Consider the following 19,655-nt stretch of genomic DNA (forward strand, 5'->3'; position numbering starts at 1 on the left):
ACGATATGACCAACTAAATGCATGATTACTTCATGATATGGCCAAACGTTAGCGATCATATCGTAAAATAGTAACATTATCCACCGGTAGTGGCGCTAGTGTCGCTTTGTTTATGTTTTGCATAATGGCGGCGGACAATAATTATTCTTGTGTGAACGCGAATAATACGAATAATAATGAGCAAATACAAGATAAAAGTGCATTGAAGCAATGTTTTGACATTAAGGTGAAAAGAAAAACTCGTATTAACAGTAGACAGCAACTTTATTTTTATTTTTAGGTTATACGGCAAATAATGAAGGTCGAGTGACCACGCTACGTAAATCAATGGACTATTATTGGATTTCAAAATATGATATAATTAAAACTGCGAATGAAGAGATATTAATTTTAAAAAAGAAAAATATAGACGATCCTACTGTCCGTAAAGTTTCTTTTTTTGACGTGACTTATTGTAGATTTGCCACAGATGGCATTAACTACTTGAAACGGGATTCTATTAAAACGCATAAATGTTTTTGTCATAATTTAAATTATCATAATCCTTTTTTTTATAATTTTTACAAGGCATAACGGTAGGTTAGGGTGCGGCGGGGGTGGCCCTTGGGCCACCCCTACGCCGCCAGTATGTTTATCTTACACACGAAAAGTATACCAATGGCATGAAATAGTGTCAAAAAATATGACGACGACTTCAAAGCGAGATGCAGTTACGGCGTATATGTCAACTACATCAACACTCCGTTAATCGAAAATGACTTTTTAATTGACTTTTAAACATTTTTGTACTTTGTACTAGAGTAATACATTATTTCCTACCTTATTTCGCGTTTTTATTACACCACTTATCATGGACACCCTACATTAATGATATGGCCAAACGTGGATGGAAATATCATTAAACGCTGACGTTTAAACGATATGGTCAGTTGAAGTTGGCCATTTCATGAAATACGACCATTTCATGAAATGGTCGATCATTTCATGAAATGGTCAATTCTATGATCTGGCCACGACATATACACTTTGGTACCATGTCACATTAAGTTTTTTGACAAATTAAACTGTAAGTCTCACTAAATGTCAAATATGTTAGTGCGACATAGTCCTAAAGTGGGTACATTATGGGCTCATGACTACTTGAAGCGTTTTTTTGATGTTGTACGTGACTTTTGGGTAATGTTTAACAACAGAGGCGTATGGGAATAAAGAAATTGAGATACGTCGTGGATATTCTTGTTCTGGATTACGTCAGGGTCACCAGTTTTTTTGCGGCGAGGTGTGCTGCCGCTAAAGGATGTTTTCGGGGTACCGATCAGAGCATAGTACCCCGCTGGTCACAAGTTGGTAGTGTGACTAGGGATCGGCGATCCACTTGAGTCATGTTGGATGTTGTATATATGCGTCTCGCTGTGTAAACTTCAATATCGCGTTTCAGGATTGCATTATTGAATGGTGGCGCCATCTGTTGCACCTGGGCGGAACTAGCTGGTCAAGTAGTTGGGTCCGCCCCAACTTAATGTAGATTTGGCACAGATAGCATTAACTACCGGATGAATGGGGAGCGCTGAGGGCGTTCACTCGATACAAAATGTAAGACCACATGCCTGAGGGTGCCCAGATGGGAGCGAACTTCAGCTCAGGGCGTCGTCTGTGTGGAACATAATTAAAAGAAGCGCCTATTGGGCTGATAGCGATAAAATCATGAAAGGTCAGGGTTGATAGTGTTTGCCTCACAGCTAGAAATATTCTCCCGATCGTTTTCCAATAAGTACAATCGATAAAACTTGATTTCTTAATAACTTGTTCTGAGCTGCCAAAGTAGGTATTGTATGTTCTTTTTATCGGCTCTACAAAAACTACATGGCGACTAAATAAGCGCGTAAACTCTAGATGGCGGCACAACTCTTTGTTTTGTTATCGATCGCTCTCAATTTTATCGACAGCGTTAATTATTTGTAATGGATTTTAATTAGTTAATTAATTAATTTAGTTGGGTTCGACGCTGCCGTTGCTAGTCGGTTTCTTTGATGGCGCACGCTTCCTCACTTTGTTGAGCTCTTTGTGAATCGTACATTTGGTGTCATTAGCCTTATTCGATGGAAATTAAATATGATTATAAATTGATAAGTTATCTTGATTAGAAATTGATGAGCGAACAATTTGGAGGCATTTATGGGGCTCGAGTTGGCGGTACGCTCACATTTACATTTCGGTGAAACACTGGCCCAGATTTGTTATGATTGGAGTAAAATTGCGTCGAGTAGTTAAGCTGTGTTAAGAACATTTACATAAATACTATTTTTATGATAACGTGGAACCCACCTTCCAGTCCATGGCTTTTCCTGTGATTTTGTTAATTTTAGACTTGATAATTAGACCTGTTATTATTAAACTTTGAATATAGATCAAAATCGGACCAGATAGATAGATAGGTAAAATACTTTATTGAGCACAACGGACACAGAATACAGAGGTAAGGGCAACATATACAGAAAAGTACAACAGGCGGCCCTAATGCTCATGCAGCAATTTCTTCCAGGCAACCTTAGGCAATAGGTATACCAATATTAGGTAATGATACGCAGCTTTTGAGCTGTATATTATTTGTATCTGATGTCTAAATAACTAATAAATGAATATAAAATAAATGAAATTAAATCCGTGATAGTCTTGTTCGGAGAATGCATGACTTAAATCGTACTGTCACGGGTTCAAATCGCGGCTCGGGGTCTAATCCACTTTTTTTAGGTGACTTATTGAAGATTTGCCACAGATAGCATTAACTACCTGGCCGGACAAACGGGGAGCGCTTGAGGCTCTCACCCAGTACAACGTTTAAGACAACAGGCCTGAGGATGCCCAGTTGGGCGCGAACCTCGGATCAGAGCGTCGTCTGAGAGGGAAAATTATTAAAAGAATTAATCGCTTACCCTAGTGGGTCGATAGCGATAAGCGCTGAATGAGGGAAATCGTCGACCACGCCGGCGGGGTCGGTATCGGGGTCCTGAAGTGTTTGGTGTCGCGAGCTGATTGGCTGCCTCTATGGCTATAATAATCGGGTCGCGCTCTAATCCACTGAATTTATAAGTTTGTAAGTTTTGTATTGAATTCGTGTTTGGTTTTCAGGATTTGTGCCCTGTTAATGGGATGGAGTGGGTTTAATACTATACACCTCTGCCTACTCGTTCGTTCTATGTCAGAGGTGGACAACTGAATACTCTTGAGGAGTTCCGTGTTCTTATAATACAAAAATATCTCAAGGTTAAATACTCACAGTAATTAAATCATACGAAGTTAGAACTATCAACCAAACCATATAAAATATGAACGTGAAACAGCAAAACAACAGAGCTTAGCCATTTAATGAAAAAGCGAATGATACAACGATCGTTCAAAATACACTAGTGAAATACATTTTTAATTCCAGTTGAAACTGATTTAGCTACCCACTCCCCAGCGAAACTTTAGCGCGGCCCAAAAATATCTTATCGATCTATTTAGACAAATTGCCTACTAGCAGAGAGGAACAGAGTAATTTAGTAATTGTATCCACCAACAGCGAATTAAATAGTAATCAATAGAACGGGGGCTCAGGGACAGAGTGTAACGTTTACATACGCGTCACGGGTTCGACGCGACTTTTGACGGTTCCAGACTTGGAATCTGACGAGTTTGTTTAGTTGTGTCTTTGTAGAAAGAACTTAGTCTTAACACACACACATAACATTGAGGAGCTCGGTGGCGCAGCGGTTAACGCGCTCGGTCTGCGATTGTTGAAGTAAAGCAACTTTCGCAAAGGCCGGTGATTGGATGGGTGAGCACAAAAAAAAAGTTTTCATCTCGAGCTCCTCCGTGCTTCGGAAGGCACGTTAAGCCGTTGGTCCCGGTTACTATTTACTGATGTAAGTGAGTAATCGTTACATGGGCCATGTCAGGGGCCTTTGGCGGCTCAATCATAATAACCTGGTATTCCATTTCATAACCCACACGATAAGAATAAGCATCTTTGTAAAGTAGTGGGGAGTTAAACATACCATAAGTCACGTATACTAAATTAAGTATTTACCACCGAGAATTACAAGTGAGAGCAAATTAAACGTAAACTTTTGCGTTTACAAATCGTAGAGAGTAAGTGCAGCGGTTGATCTAGCGTCGCTATTGTTTTAACGGGCGGGTATTTAGTCCGGGCGGCTAATTTAACGTGTTTAACGTTTGTGTTTGTCTTCAGAATAGTGTCTGCTTGCCGATTGTGTAATCTAGTTCGATCCAAGGTCGGATGAAGGACGGGTTTGTACGTTTTGTTGTTATCAAGAAATAATTAACTAATCAATACCCAGACACCGACTTGGCTTTGGTGAAAATGATAAAAATGTAATTTTTGTATATGTCGTGGCCAGACCTTAGAATTGATCATTTCATGATGTGTTCAACTATTTCATGAAATGGTAAAATTTCATGAAATGACCACCTTATTTTGACCATATCGTTGAAACGTCAACGTTTAATGATATTTCAATCAACGTTTGGCCATATCGTTAATGCAGGCAGTGTTCATGTTATGTGGTGTAATGATTTAGTTAATTTCTTAGGTTCAAAATTATTTACCGATATCATTCTTTTTTAGATTATAATATCAATCAAGTTTTAAATATAATCTGCTTATTGGTTTTAATAATCTTTTGTTTGTTATAATGTGATAACACATTATAAGCTAATGTAAATCGTACGTCTAATTATCTATGTTATATGTGAGATTAATTGTATATTTATATTTACATATATAAACTTATGCCTACGATTATTTCCCACTGGGGCAAGCAGAGACTATGGAATTCCATTTGCTTCGATGCTCACATACTTCTCTAGCTTCCTCCACATTCATCAATCGTTTCTTACACGCACGCCGTTTCAGAATAGATCGTACTGAATCTTCATCTCCAATTTGGTCAATGTACGTCCAGAAGGAAGGAAAGAAGGTCTTGCTCTACCACCAACTTTCGCTTTGTATACAGCTTTCGTAATCCTATTTGTATAATTGTAGCGCTATGGATAACTGTTATGTTGTGAATAATAAATTAATAAATAAATGTTGTTGGCAACACTAACAAGAAAATATAATGTTTTATTATTGTGGCAACTTAAAGCTCTTCTCTTTCTCTTCTTCCTGTTCTTCTTCTTCTATCGTGTGGGTTGTGAGATGGATTACCAACCATATCAACCCTGGTGTAACTACGTACTTATATCAGTAAGCGGGACCAACAGCTTAACATGCTTTCCGAAGCACGGATCATCTTACTTTCAGAAAATCAGGTGATCAGCCTGTAATGTCCTAACCAAACTAGGGATCACAGAGTAATTTTTGTGGTATGTCCCCACCGGGATTCGAACCCGGGACCTCCGGATCGTGAGCCCAACGCTCAACCACTGGACCACGGATTCTTCTTAAACGCCGCCCAAATGTAACGTGTGTGTGTTGTGTGCATTAAATAATTATAATTTCAGCCACGTTAACTACGACCAACCGTAGCCCAGAACAAATATAACGACATCAGAACAGGTAAGCATAATATATTTCTCCAACACTATAGTGTATTCACGCCACTTCATATTGGCGTCATCACCATCATCACCAGCCCATTAACGTCCCTGTTGGGGCACGGGCCTTCCCTATGGACGGATAGGGAGATCGGGCCTTAAACCACCACGCGGGCCCAGTGCGGATTGGTGGTTATTAACGACTAATGCAGCCGGGACCAACGGCTTAACGTGCCTTCCGAAGCACGGAGGAGCTCGAGATGAAAACTTTTTTTTTGTGGTCACCCATCCTATGACCGGCCTTTGCGAAAGTTGCTTAACTTCAACAATCGCAGACCGAGCGCGTTTACCGCTGCGCCACCAAGCTCCTCAATTTATACTAGCGTAAAATAATAAAAGAGCGATCAAAAATGAATGGCGTTCAAAATACTGCTGTATGACAATCACTTTTCGTTTCAATCTGTAATACAACCATACAGCCATAGTGTTCAGTGTTTAATTCCAAAAACAACAGTTTAATCTGACCGCATCACTTTCAGTTTCGACATACATTGACTGCTAATTACAATCTCGATTGGTGTAGTGATGTGACATGATTTTGTTAATGAGGGACTCAGTAGCTGGTATTTAATTATTTATTCCTATTGTAATATCGTAGTGATGTTTCAGAGTTAAACAGCATACGTTTAAGCATACATTACTAAATGAAATTGTACTTAGACTAAATAGGTAGGTACCTATGTTTAAATAGTAAGTAAGTATAAGTATAAGAAATTCGTTTTGAGACTATACCCATATTCTAGTTAGTATAGGTATTTTAGTTTTAATGGCCTCCGTGGTCCAGTGGTTTGAGCGTTGGGCTCACGATTCCGGGTTCAAATCCCGGTGGGGACACATCACGAAAATAACTTTGTGATACCTAGTTTGGTTATAGAACATTAAAGGCTGACCATATGATTGTCCGAAAGTAAGATGATTCATGCTCCGGAAGGCATGTTAAGCCGTTGGTCCCGGTTACTACTTACTGAAGTAAGTTAGTAGTCGTTCCATGAGCCATGTCGGGGGCCTTAGGCGGCTCAATAGTGACCCTGACACCAGGGTTGATGGGGTTGGTAATACACCTCACAACCCACACGATAGGAGTTTAAAAAAAGTGTCTTTATGTCCCAGTTAAGTTCCTCATTCATTCCTTTAAGTGTATTCGAACGAGTCTGATTGAAATAATCTCGTATCTAGTAGTAAGTAGGTATCTGTGTTACTTTACCTAAGATATTTTGTATACTTTTTGACATCATCACAACGTACTGAGAGACATAAACATGAATTCTGGACACATAAACTCACGCCAGTAATCCCTAATTAGGTGGACAGCGCTATAAGTTATTAAAGACAACTTGCAGCTAGTTTACGAAGCCCTAGATATTATGACCTTATGGTGACAAGGGATGAGTCTATCGCCCATAACAACTGCCCAGGATCTTTTCTACTTATTTAAAATATTATAGATACATAGTTACTTCACGCCTATTTCCGAGGTTTGTTAGAAACACCAACATTTCCAAGAAAACTTTTGGCTGACAAATTGACAACCAACTTTTTTTTGTAGCTGTCATAATTTAATATAATTCGCCACATTCATTCATCTTGCGTACGAACGTCGTTTAAATTGTACTTTAAATTTTATGAAAAAACAATTCGTTCATACATCGTGTTTCTTCAACCACACACCATAGCCCTTTAACCCAACAGAAGTTCTGCACAGGGTAAGCAGAGACACATATCATCATCATCCCCCTAGCATTATCCCGTTTTTCATAGGGTCCGCTTACATAACCTGAAGATTTGACAGGTCCGGATTTTTACTGAAGCGACTGCCTGTCTGACCTTCCAATTCGCGACGGGAAAACCAGCCCAATATAGGTTCGGTCTCATAAGTACCTCCGAAATACATTTCTTGGGAATGTGGTGATAATCATTTATGATCCAAGCGTTAATTCAAAAATAGTTTAGGCCTATGCTCGGATTCGAATCTGCGACCTCAAATTGAGAGTCAAGCGTACTACTAACTGGGCTACCACTATTACATATAATAGGGTGTTAAATGTTAACTAGATACACATATCAGTTACACGGCGAACATTACTACTCAGAACGTTATAATGTGCAGAAATAGCATGAAATCGATGAACTTATTAGCTGACAATTAACTGAGTAGGTCGCACCTTCTACTGCAGTCCACGGTCGATGCATTAATGCGCTAGATGCTCTCTAATTACCTACTATTATTATTATTACATTGGTGTTGATTCCGATACACACCATCTAAAGTTACTTTAAGTTATAACTGACATTTTCTTATCCGCCGAAAAGGAAAGGCACAGGCAATCGACAGGCATAACCTTTATGGAACACTCGTCAATTTTAGGCTGAAATTTAAAAAACCCTTCCAAAATTTTATATTGGCCGATAAACCGACTGAACTAAGTCAAATTAAAATTCAAATTCAAAAATATCTTTATTCAGTATGTAACATAGTTACACTTTGAATCGTCAATTTTTACATAACGAACGTCTCATCCGCCGAAAACGACTGCTAAGTTAAGAATAGCACATGTAAACGGATAGCATATGAACGAGATGCCTATTTTATTCGCCCGGGTTAATCTTTTGCGATTGATGCACCTCTGACTACCCTAATTGGGATATAGTCGTGACGTTAAGTCATGTTGGAAAGCTCCCGGTATCGCTCTGTATGCATCAAGCTTAAAAACAACAAGTTGAACTTTAAAAGGTTCTATACATTAACAATGAAGTCTGGATCGGCAACTCGACAGAACACTAGAACAGGTCACAGAGTAACTAATGTTACTGTAACTTCTAAAAATTCAGTCTAAAAGTGTACGAAATGGGCCAGTCTGAATAACTCAGCTAAATATATGGCCTAGACTAAAGGCTAAGGCTAGTGTTAATTGGGTTGTCCAAATTTAACACGTAACCATGAAGATAGTAGGGTAGTTTCCAACAAATCTAATCAGTTACTTTTGAAACGTCAAAACACGAAATCACCATGGAATTTGTATGAATTTGTATGCAACCTGTGACGTCACAGAAAAATGTGACAAAATGTCGCACTTATTATTACATTTTTCTTGATTAATATTCATAAATAAGTTAAGAAAAAAGAAAATGATTTGTCACCTTTAGACCTGTCTTTATTTAGTAAGTAATCAGAAAGCACTGCCCTATTTTTCTCTGAAAACGTAGCATGGAGAATGCTACAATGGCATGATTACTATGTAATTGTTCGCGACCATTGATGTCTAATCTTCTAAATATAAACTTCAAAAGGAGAAACTGACTGACTGACATATCAACGCACAGCCTAAACGGCTAAACGTAGGCACTTGAAATTTGGAAGGGACGTAGCTTAGGTACCGTGGAGGTGCACTAAGAAAGGAATTCCCGAAATTCCCACGGGAACAGGAATTAGCGGGAAAATCCTTTTGTATGAAAAATCTAAACCGCTTAAGTTAGACGCTTAAAATTTGGCATGCAGGTACCTTAGTAAACTTAAAGCTTAGTTGCAACAGGATATTGCAAAATTCCTATGGGAACGGGAGTTAGCGGGAAAAAACATTAAGAAAGGAATTCCCGAAATTCCCACGAGAACAGGAATTAGCGGGAAAATCCTGTTGTATGAAAAATCTAAACCGCTTAAGTTAGACGCTTAAAATTTGGCATGCAGGTACCTTAGTAAACTTAAAGCTTAGTTGCAACAGGATATTGCAAAATTCCTATGGGAACGGGAGTTAGCGGGAAAAAACATTTGTATGAAAAAATCTAAATTGCATAACTTAGATGCTTGAAATTTGACATGCACTCCCACACACACAAAGACCTCTCTTTTATAACGCCACGCGGTCGAAATCGCGGGCAAAAGCTAGTATGTTACTATAGCGACCGTATAATCGGGATAAAAAACCGAACGTAATTACTGAAACAAAAGTTGTAACTTAGAATTAAAATTAACTTAGCGACTTAAGTGCGGCTCGCCTACGTCGAACGCGGCCGCAAGCCTGCTTTGCTCTAATCAACTTACTGACTCGCCGAACGCACTCGCAACTTCCAAACAGTGCATCCAACCGTCTCCACAACTCTTTATAGCATTAGGTGAAATAACTCCTGGACACTGTTAGACTTCCCCGGCTAATGGAACGCCTCTATGCTTAGAACGGACAACTTTTATGCATAAGTAGAATCGAGTTAGAGACAACTCGAAAATGTCGTTTGTTGGTGTCCGTTTTGTATCGAGTGAATTAGGGCGGCTTGACGCGTTTGTGTTTAGCGAGAAATATATTTGGGATAGTTTTAATCCGTTTGGTTTATCTTAAGAACTATAAAATAGTAGGTACTTAGCGATTATGTGGTAGAGTTAAAAGGTTGAAATACTTAGTATGAAAATTACTTTGTTACTTTTTGTCATGAGAACTGGAATTCATACATGACAGCATAACAAATAGGCAATTGAATACTACCCATAACAATCTAGGAACGGTGACCAATCTGGCATAATCTGCCTTAGTTCAACACATTTAAGAAAAACTCAAGCAGTAAAACTAGCTACTTACTAGGCGAATCAGCGAGTAGATCATTCTCGTCCTGCGCGGGCGACTTGCCGGAGCTCGGCGACAGTTTGACCGGCGCGTGCGGCGACGCGGTAGGCGCCGAGCCGCCGCTTGCGCTGCTCGCCGGGCCCGCGCTCGCGTGTGACGTCGTTATTGTTATCTCGCCGTTCGACGTTGCGAGCCTGTGGGGTGGAATAACATATTAAAGAAAAATAAGAAAAAAGAGGAGCTCGGTGGCGCAGCGGGAAACGCGCTCGGTCTGCGATTGTTGAAGTTAAGCAACATTCGCAAAGGCCGGTCATAGGATGGGTGACCACAAAAAAAAGTTTTTGTCTCGATCTCCTCCGTGTTTCGGAAGGCACGTTCAGCCGTTGGTCCCGGCTGCATTAGCAGTCGTTAATAACCATCAATCCGTACTGGGCCCGCGTGATGGTTTAAGGCCCGATCTCCCTATCCATCCATAGGGAAGGCCCGTGCCCCAGCAGTGAGGACGTAAATGGGCTGGTGATGATGAAGAAAAAAAGTCTCAGCTAGGGTCTGGGATTGTAATTATATAGCTACTTATTAGATACAAGTATAAAATCGCGCTCCTATTTGAGGTGGTTAGAGCCACCAGGCACCAGAAGACAACATACACACACATACAACAGCATACATAAACATAGCATATCCTCGTTTCGTTTTTGAGTTCTGGACGGGTAATGAACTGTGTAGTGTCAACGAACAAGTTGGTTTTCTTTTTGTTTTTATGACGTGCTTTCTTGTAGATTTGCCACATATGGCGCTAACTACTTGGCTGGACAAGTGACAAGTGACAAGTTGCCAACCCATCGCCTGTATGGATAAATCCATAATTTTGGAGAGAACATTAGTGCTTCTATGCTATTCTGGGAGCAAATAAAAAACATAGAAAACGTTCAGCTGCTTGTGTTCCCGGGCATGTCGTAAAAACCGACAGAGGAATTGTGTCCTCTAACATGATGGACTAATGTTATGGGCGATAGGCTGATCCCTTATCACCATAAGGTTCATCATATCCAGCTTACGACATCGTATCAACAGTGGCTGCAAGTTGTCTTTGATTACTTGTGGCTCTGCCCACCCCATTAGGGATTACGGGCGTGAGTTTATGTATGTATGTGTGTATGTACATTAGTCGCTCATTTAACATTTATGACATCCGTATGCGTATAAGCGGTTTTAAACCATAACACAAGAACTGCTTCCGTGGTCTAGTGGTTAGAGCGTTCGGCTAACGGTCCGGGTTCGATTCCCGTTGGGGACATTGTTTAGTAAAATCATTGCAGGCTTAAATCACCTGATTGTCCGAAAAAGTAACATGATTCGTACTTCGGAGGGCACGTTAAGCACCTCCACCAACCCGCAGTGGAGCAGCGTGGTCCCCACCACGCCATATGCTCTATACCCCCTCCGGTTGATTGAGGTGAGGCCTGCGTCCAGCAGTGGGAAGTAAGTAAACATAAGTTTATGTTATGACGTCATCAGCAGAGCAGAGAATTTATATCACTAGTGGCCGGTTAAAAATCAAATTCCTATTTCTAACATCTATCGAGCTCCGCATTTTGTACTTTTTTGTATTATTTTACTCAACCATAAACTCATCTACTACTAAGTATTTAAAACATTGTGTCAAAACAAAACAACAATAGTAGCGCGACAGTGTCTTGGTCCGCAAATGAGGTAGGCGCTTCATTAGCTGTAATTGCGGGCTAATTAGCCCTCTTCCGGTGCACACTCGCATACACGCCATTCTGTTAAGACTAGTGCTCAACATGCGAGCGATGAAAAGGAAAAGGGGAAAAAATTTGCGACGAATTCCATTTTTAAACATCTCTTGAATGTAACTGTCAAATAGCTTTATCATCTATGTGTCATTATGTCAGGATAGTGGGAAGTGAAATTCCGTGGTTTCTGCCTACCCCAACGGTTAAAAGGCGTGATCTTATATTTCACTTGTGTCGTGTTTGTTGACTTGGTGTTTACCTAGCCAATTTTTATAAACCATAGAAACTAAAAGAGAACCAGGATACAACAGGAGAGAAATAGAGAAGTGTGTGTGAGGATCGAATCAAACGGATTTCCCTTTGTCACTATCTTACCCCGGTGGGAAATAGAAATGGACATTAGTTTATGTATGTCTGCATACAAATAACTTTTTTGAAGTGATTAATTGTAGGTGGTCCTGTGCGTACTCCGACCAGTCCCTCCAGCAAGCGTCCAAGTCGCCATGCCATCTCTTGCGAGGTCTCTCACGACATCTATAGCCGAAGGGCAGGCCTTTGTCCAGCAGTGAAAAAGACGGATAATCGACAGGCATAAAATTTTTGGAACACACGTCAATTTTAAGTAGGAATTTTAAAAACGCTCCCAAATTTATATATATTTGCCAAAAACCCGAGAGAATTGACAGCACACGTCAAACGGGTTGCATACAAGCGATGCCTATTTTATTCGCCCGGGTTATTCATTTATTTTAAAATTAACAGTTGTCAATCATCCGTCCCTTTCCTTTTCGGCGGATAAGAAAATGACGGGTATAACTTAAAATAAAATTAGAATGAATCTGCAGAAATCGGGGCCATTGTGTCTACTATTATAATTATATAGGTAGGTACTTAGCTATTTAAATTTAATTTAAGATTAATAGAAAATAAAAATAACAGAAGATTTACAACCGCGCGTGCATAATATTAAACCGTCATAGTTCATCAGAGTTGTGACAAGTTGCGACTTCACATTATTTTACACGTAGATTAATATTTTCTTACAGTCCCATAAAATGGACGACTAATTTAAATGCAAATTGATTAACAATTGACTGTGCAGTTAAAAGTGCACACATGTTCACCGAATCGAGTTTCCAATGCACACACACACATAAACACAAGAATAAAACACGCATTAAACACAAGTTTACACACACATACATGAGTATCATTAATTGTTCCTTCAATTTATCAGCGGTTACAAGTAGCAAAGTAAAACTACGCCTTTTCAAGATAATTATTTTGAAAATAATAATGGTTTGTGGCAAATTTAATTATAAGCTTATTTTCTTGTCACTAGGAGTACATGACCTTTAATAAATATGCGCATAAAATGCAATTGGTATCACTGGCCAGTGTAAGATGGCCTCGGATGTTTCTTTTCCCCAGTTCACCTTAAAGATCTAGAAGAAATGTCCAGGGGACAAGTTTCGGGGGGAAATCTGAGAGGTCTTGTTAAGTTGGTCGTGTAATACAGAACGTAATACAGAACCGAAACGACCGCCTTAAGGTATGATTAAAAGGAGAATTCCTTTTTATTGAGGTCAATAATTGCTTTTTAATAAACTTAAAAACCAACTCGTATGAAAAATTGTTTTCAGAAAGATTTTGACAGCCTGTGGTTATGCAAGTGTAACCGCTTTTTGAAGGTAAATACGGGGCGTGTTTATTTTATTTCAGGAAATATTACGAGATGTGCTAAAAGGGTAGATCGATTCGTCAATTCATAATGAATGACACTAGTTATTTGTATACCAGGCTACGTTCTTCAAAAACAATAGAATAGATGGCGCTGTAAAGCTTTTCCTTTTTTTGGCCTTCTAATTTCATGGATAACAGACTTATGCATATGCACATATCTTTGTTTTTGGGTATAAGTGATGACCCTTTTTATTACACTCAGACACAATTACATCTTCCACCCATTATTATTCTGATCAAAAAGAAGCAAGATCCAAATATTAAGCAACAATTATTTTTATATCTGCTTCTGCCATTACATTGTATTTTTGAATAATTATGTATCCGAATGAGAAAATAAGTAATTATCATTTTAAATCTGTAGAATGCCATCTATACTGTTTTTGGTGACCGTAACCTGGAAAGTTTCTTTATTTGTATCAAAAATAAACAAACTTGTAATACTGTAACTTGTAATACTGTATACCTGTAATACTTGTACGGTCAGGAGCATTAATATGTATACACTTTGGTACCATGTCATGTCACATTCACTTTTTTGACAAATTGAACTGTAAGTCTCACTAAATGTCAAATATGTTAGTGCGACAGAGTCCTAAAGTGGGTAGGGTACATTATATTGCTCATGACTGTACTGTTGCTAAATGTTTGTATGTTTTGTATGTGTGCAGTGAAGGATATTTGATATGATTAAAGCCCGCTTTCGGTACATCTATCTACTGGGTATCCAATATTAATTGTAACCTTAAAATACCTACGAGTATCTGGAATATTTTTTATTATTAATAAAACATAATAATAAAATTTGGGTGCACTGCCAATCGCCGGTTGGTGTCACACCACATTTAGATTAAACTGTCTTATGGGGCCTCTACGTGTTGGCTTCGGCCCCACGCACGCCTTCCAAAAGTCCGGGAATCCATAGGCCCGAGATATGGAAACGACATACAAATTAATTAAATATTCACCTTGCCAATGAATAAAATAAAAATTAAACTCTATCAGCTGATAAATAATTAATATATAAAAAATATAGGTAATAATTATTATAAACGATTAAACAAATATTAAAAAATAATTAGTACAGATACGTAATTAATAAAGCAAGCCACAAACCGTTATAGATACCAAACTGAACAAATTGTAAAATTAAAACATCCATCAAATATGTCTAATTTATTTGAAAAAAGAAGGCTCCTTGGTAACGTTGTTAACTTACATTGACATGTAAGTTACTTAATTCCATATGCGGAAAATCTACAGTACGTCACGTCAAAAAAGCTGACAATTATCATAAGCGTTTGCAACTTGGCTAAGACCTGTGGTGATTCATCCTACCCTATTAAGAGCGAGCGTGTATGAATGTAACATTTGTATGTAGTAGCTAGAACTGCAACAAAGAGAATAATCTCCCACAACTCTATGGGTGGCGCCATAACATAAAAGAAAACATATTAAAAAACAAAACCTCTGCCTCATTCCCGACACTACTTCTATTATTTTATAGGTGAACATTTTAATGTAAGTTTAATTATAATATGAAACGACAGACAATATTTATCTAGATCGTCAGAAGGGAATGAGGTATTAAACTAAATTATGTATGGTATATGTATGTATGTGTGAGAATTAATGTGTACCAGTAATTATGAGGTAGCATTAAGTTAATGTCTGCGTAGTACAGTACAGGCGACTTCAGAATTTATCGTCAATATTTGATGATCGCTTTAATGGTAAAGTAATGTTTGACTTTGTGTCTAACTTTTCTCCTTTTGGGAGTTAGGTTATCGCGCGGCACATTTTTTATATCTCCTAAATTTTTTTTTATATCCCTTAAAAACTATCCTATGTTTTTCCCTATGTCTTAAACTATATTTTTACCAAATTTCATCTAAATCCAATCAGCGGCCTTTAAGCGTGAATAGGTAACAGACAGACAGGATTATTTTCGCATATTATTATAAAGTATTATGGTGGATTATAACTTATATTGATAGGTTTTTAAGTAAATTTAAAAAGTAAGGTCAATGTGGGGAAGACCGGCATACTGTTCTAAAATATGAATTTGACTGGATTTATTGAAGAAGATATATTATTTGTAGACCAGGTCATATGATCGGGTATGATAGATAATTTACTTGGCTATGTAAGTATAAGTTTAAATATAAGAGAAAGCGACGTAATCTTTTGATATACAATCTTTTTTTTTTAATTTGGTAAGAAGACGGTCTTCCAGTGCTTATTAATTTACTTCATAGTAGCTAAGTAATCGTCTTCTTATCCGTCTCCTTATTAAGTTTTATAAATCTTAAAACATTTTTCTTAAAAAAAAAAAAAAACTTATACCCGAAACTATATCAATTTATAGAGCCAACTGTACACTCACACTAGAACACTTACTATAATTGATCTGTGTTTAGTGTGGTTCTAGCCTTGAACGCTTGCAATTATGTAAGAACAAATTATAATTACCATTACCCACACTTAAAGAACTCAGTTCCAATGACCATTTAGTAGTATTAAAATATCTAAGGTGAAGAGTAATAAAATATATTTTGTTACTTTTCTGAGGCAGTGAGTGAAAAACAAAATTATAAAATGCGTTCCAGTAAAAGTCACGGCCCCCGTGGTCGAGTGGTTGAGCGTTAGGCTCACGATCCGGAGGTCCCGGGTTCGAATCCCGGTGGGGACATATCACAAAAATCACTTTGTGATCCCTAGTTTGGTTACAGGCTGATCACCTGTTTCACATTCAGACATCTCCGTAGTAGTATATTTGCTAAAAATGGAATATGATTTTCCACAGGGTCCGCTTACCTAACCTGAAGATTTGACAGGTCCAGTCCGCTTTTTTTTACAGAGAAACCACCCCAAAACAAGTTAGGTCACATAACATCGAAACGTATAACCACCACAATGATAATCCTTCTTAGCTCTTGTACCACCATGTAGCTGCAAGCTATCTTCTGACAGCGTGTGGGTCTGCCCACCCTAATCGGGTTTACTAGCACGAATGTCTGATAAAAGTTGGACTAAGAACTGAACAGTCGCCCTTAGTTACTGAGCTACTATTGCATTAATTAATCCGTTGACCTTCGTATAGCGGTGACCGGAATCACTGCATCAAAGCGCTTTAGATTTATACCTTTAGCTTCGTAACACGTGCCCATCGCATCAATAAAGTAATCAGGTTAGGGAAGTCTTCTGCATTAATCCTTAAAGGCCAATAGGACACCATGTTGCTGCCACCACAGCTGTGCCACCACCAAAACATTACGTAATAGACTCCAGGAGCCTTAGCCAAGTTGCAACGGCCTTCGTGGTTCAGTGGTTGAGAAGGCCCACGATCCAGAGGTCCCGAGTTCGAATCCCGGTAGAATTGACATTGAATTGAGCTTTAGTACCAAGCGGTATCTTAGGTAAAGTCGGCAATAAAAGTCAATATAAGGAGGGTTACTATCAATTAACAAAGCTACTTAGGTGTTTGAATCGCTGTCAAAAGAGATGACAAGTAAAAATTTCGCTAAAGTTATTTTTTCACTCGACCATTATAGACGGCGATATGGCTCGCCTATCACGTTGGTCTAACAGAGAGCTCGGTGAGGTGTCGATACTTAGTTCGTCTTTCGATGGACCTCTGCCTACCCCAATTGCGATATAATCCTGAGCTTATGTTACGTTCTCTAAAAGTGAATCGATATTCTTCAGCTAAGTACATCAAAACAAAATGGGCGATGGTTTTCACTAAGTTACTTGCAGTAAACGTATTCCCGTGTAAAGTACTGTAGAAACAAGTCAAAGAAAATAAAACAGAATTCTTCGTCTATCTGAACGCACCCCAAGGCGTATCAAATGATTATCAAGAGTAGATTTTACAAAAAAGAAACGAGAAATTCAAACGATTTAACACCATAAGCACACGCTAAGCTTGTTCAGTGTTACGGCAATGCAAAAGTAATTACGCATTAACGACAGCATGCCATTATCATTATCTGCACTTTGAATGTGTGTGTTTGTTACAGACTAGAGAGGAAAACAGACTATAGACACAACAGCATATATAAATATTTTATAGGCAAACTCACACAAGTACTTGTTGAGGTAGGGCAGAACTCAACTCGTGAACGGACAAACTTCCAACCGCTTCTTACCGAACTGCCCCGGAAGAATAAAAAAAAAATGCATGTATCTTTTCCCCGAATAATGGTTATACTTTATTTTGTGCTTGAAGATGTACACATACATATATTTATTATTTCAGACTCTTAAGTTTTCTTTTTTTGAATAGGTATTTAAGTATGATAATTTTCACAGCTACAAATTTAAATAACAAACAGTTTTTTTTTAGTATTTAAGTATGATAATTTTCACAGCAACAAACTAAATTTAAAACCGTTTTGTTTAAGGGAAATCTTGAAGTTCAATTTTTTCTTAAACGTTTAAATAAGTAGAACTTCTTTAAAAGTTGTAGCAGTATATATGTGGGATATAGTTTAATTATCTCGACTCCTTTTATTTTCAAAACAACAAATGCCTCTTGCATTCGAGGACAATCCAATAATAGGCAACCATTTTATACTTTTAAAAAACTTCCTTCCTAAATTCATACCATAAACAACCAAATTCCTATTCATTATCCTTCCATAGTACCATCTATTCTTTTTCCTACATATAGCGGCAACTGTAGTTATACATAGTTCTGTAGTGTAATGCGAATATACTACAGTAACTTCTACATCAATGTGTCAACAATGAGTCCTCTTAAGCGAAGTCTAGTCGCCTTTAGGTCTGTGGTGTGTTTATGTAGGTGTGTTTTTATGTAAGTATGTGTGTTGCCCCACTTGTTCTCTAATCAAGACATAAATAAATCCACTAACAAGACCGTCTATAGGATCGGAAAACCGTTGATTGTCTGATCATTAATGTCTTTCAAACATAATTGCGTGGAATGCATTAAAGAATCAATGATTATAACTTTACTGTTTTATCACGAGTTACTTACATTTTTTTGTTATTTTACCTCTCTATAATTTTAGCTTAACATTTACTTTAATTGAAATGCATAATTAAATTGGAAAATATACAAGACGTTCGTATATCTATCTACACTTACTACACTTATCAGTTACTACTACTACTTTTTACTTTATCTATACTTTGCCATGTATGAAATATCTCGTGTTAAACTCTCAATCTATTGTTAAACTTTTGATCGAAAAGGTACATAGTATATTTACATACATAGTATATTCATTTATACTTATATCTACTTACACTGCTAATCCTTCTGCTATTAAAACGCTTCTTTTATAAAACACATTATCTCCCTAGCGTTATCGCTATTGAAGATTTGACAGGTCTGAGTTCTTTATAGAAGCGACTGTCAAGCCAATCTGACGTTTCAACGCTAAAGAAAGCAGCCCAATACAGGTTAGGTCAGGTTAGCAAACAAACCTCCAAAACGTATATCTCGGGCATATGATCGGTGCAGATAATGATATATAATCATTTATGATATATAACATGAATTCGAAAACCAGTTTGAAAACTTATCATTGGTCTACGTCGGTGGTATATTCATCAAGAGTAGATAAGAATAAAACTCCGTCATGAAAAACCGAGTTCGGTATACAATATTCAAGAAATACACCAGACAACGTAACATATATTCCTTGCGTTAGGAAGAATCGAGAAGCTTCTACAACATCCGAAGTCAGCCAGGAGACATCCACCTAATGCGACCATATAATTAGGTGCGCACATTAAGTATGCGAGCGTCTGTAATTACCTCGGGCCCGTGACGCGTCTAATCCTCCAAGTAATGGTGATAAATAGATCCTATGCGGGATATCGCTTCGAATATATTAGCGTTAGTCTGATGACTACGGTTACTAGCGATTAGGAGGTCCTTGGCCTTGCAAGGGGTAGGTACTTAACTCGTATTACAATACTTTTTGAGGAGATTAACCCGCAATATGTGAGATGGTGGCTGAGTTCGAATAGG

At 38.1% G+C, this 19,655-nt stretch overlaps 1 protein-coding gene across 6 annotated transcripts in view; it reads right to left on the bottom strand.

Moving 5' to 3' along the window:
* The window catches only part of LOC126371710 (POU domain, class 6, transcription factor 2), a 185,295-nt gene that overhangs the window by 23,850 nt on the left and 141,790 nt on the right, over positions 1-19,655 (bottom strand). For all 6 annotated transcript variants that reach the window (XM_050017033.1, XM_050017036.1, XM_050017037.1 and 3 more), the window contains exon 8: positions 10,167-10,345. In XM_050017033.1, the coding sequence (XP_049872990.1) occupies positions 10,167-10,345 (179 nt within the window). The remainder of the gene's footprint in view (positions 1-10,166; positions 10,346-19,655) is intronic.

This window comes from Pectinophora gossypiella, chromosome 13, assembly GCF_024362695.1.
Source record: "Pectinophora gossypiella chromosome 13, ilPecGoss1.1, whole genome shotgun sequence".
In the NCBI taxonomy this organism is placed as follows: domain Eukaryota; kingdom Metazoa; phylum Arthropoda; class Insecta; order Lepidoptera; family Gelechiidae; genus Pectinophora; species Pectinophora gossypiella.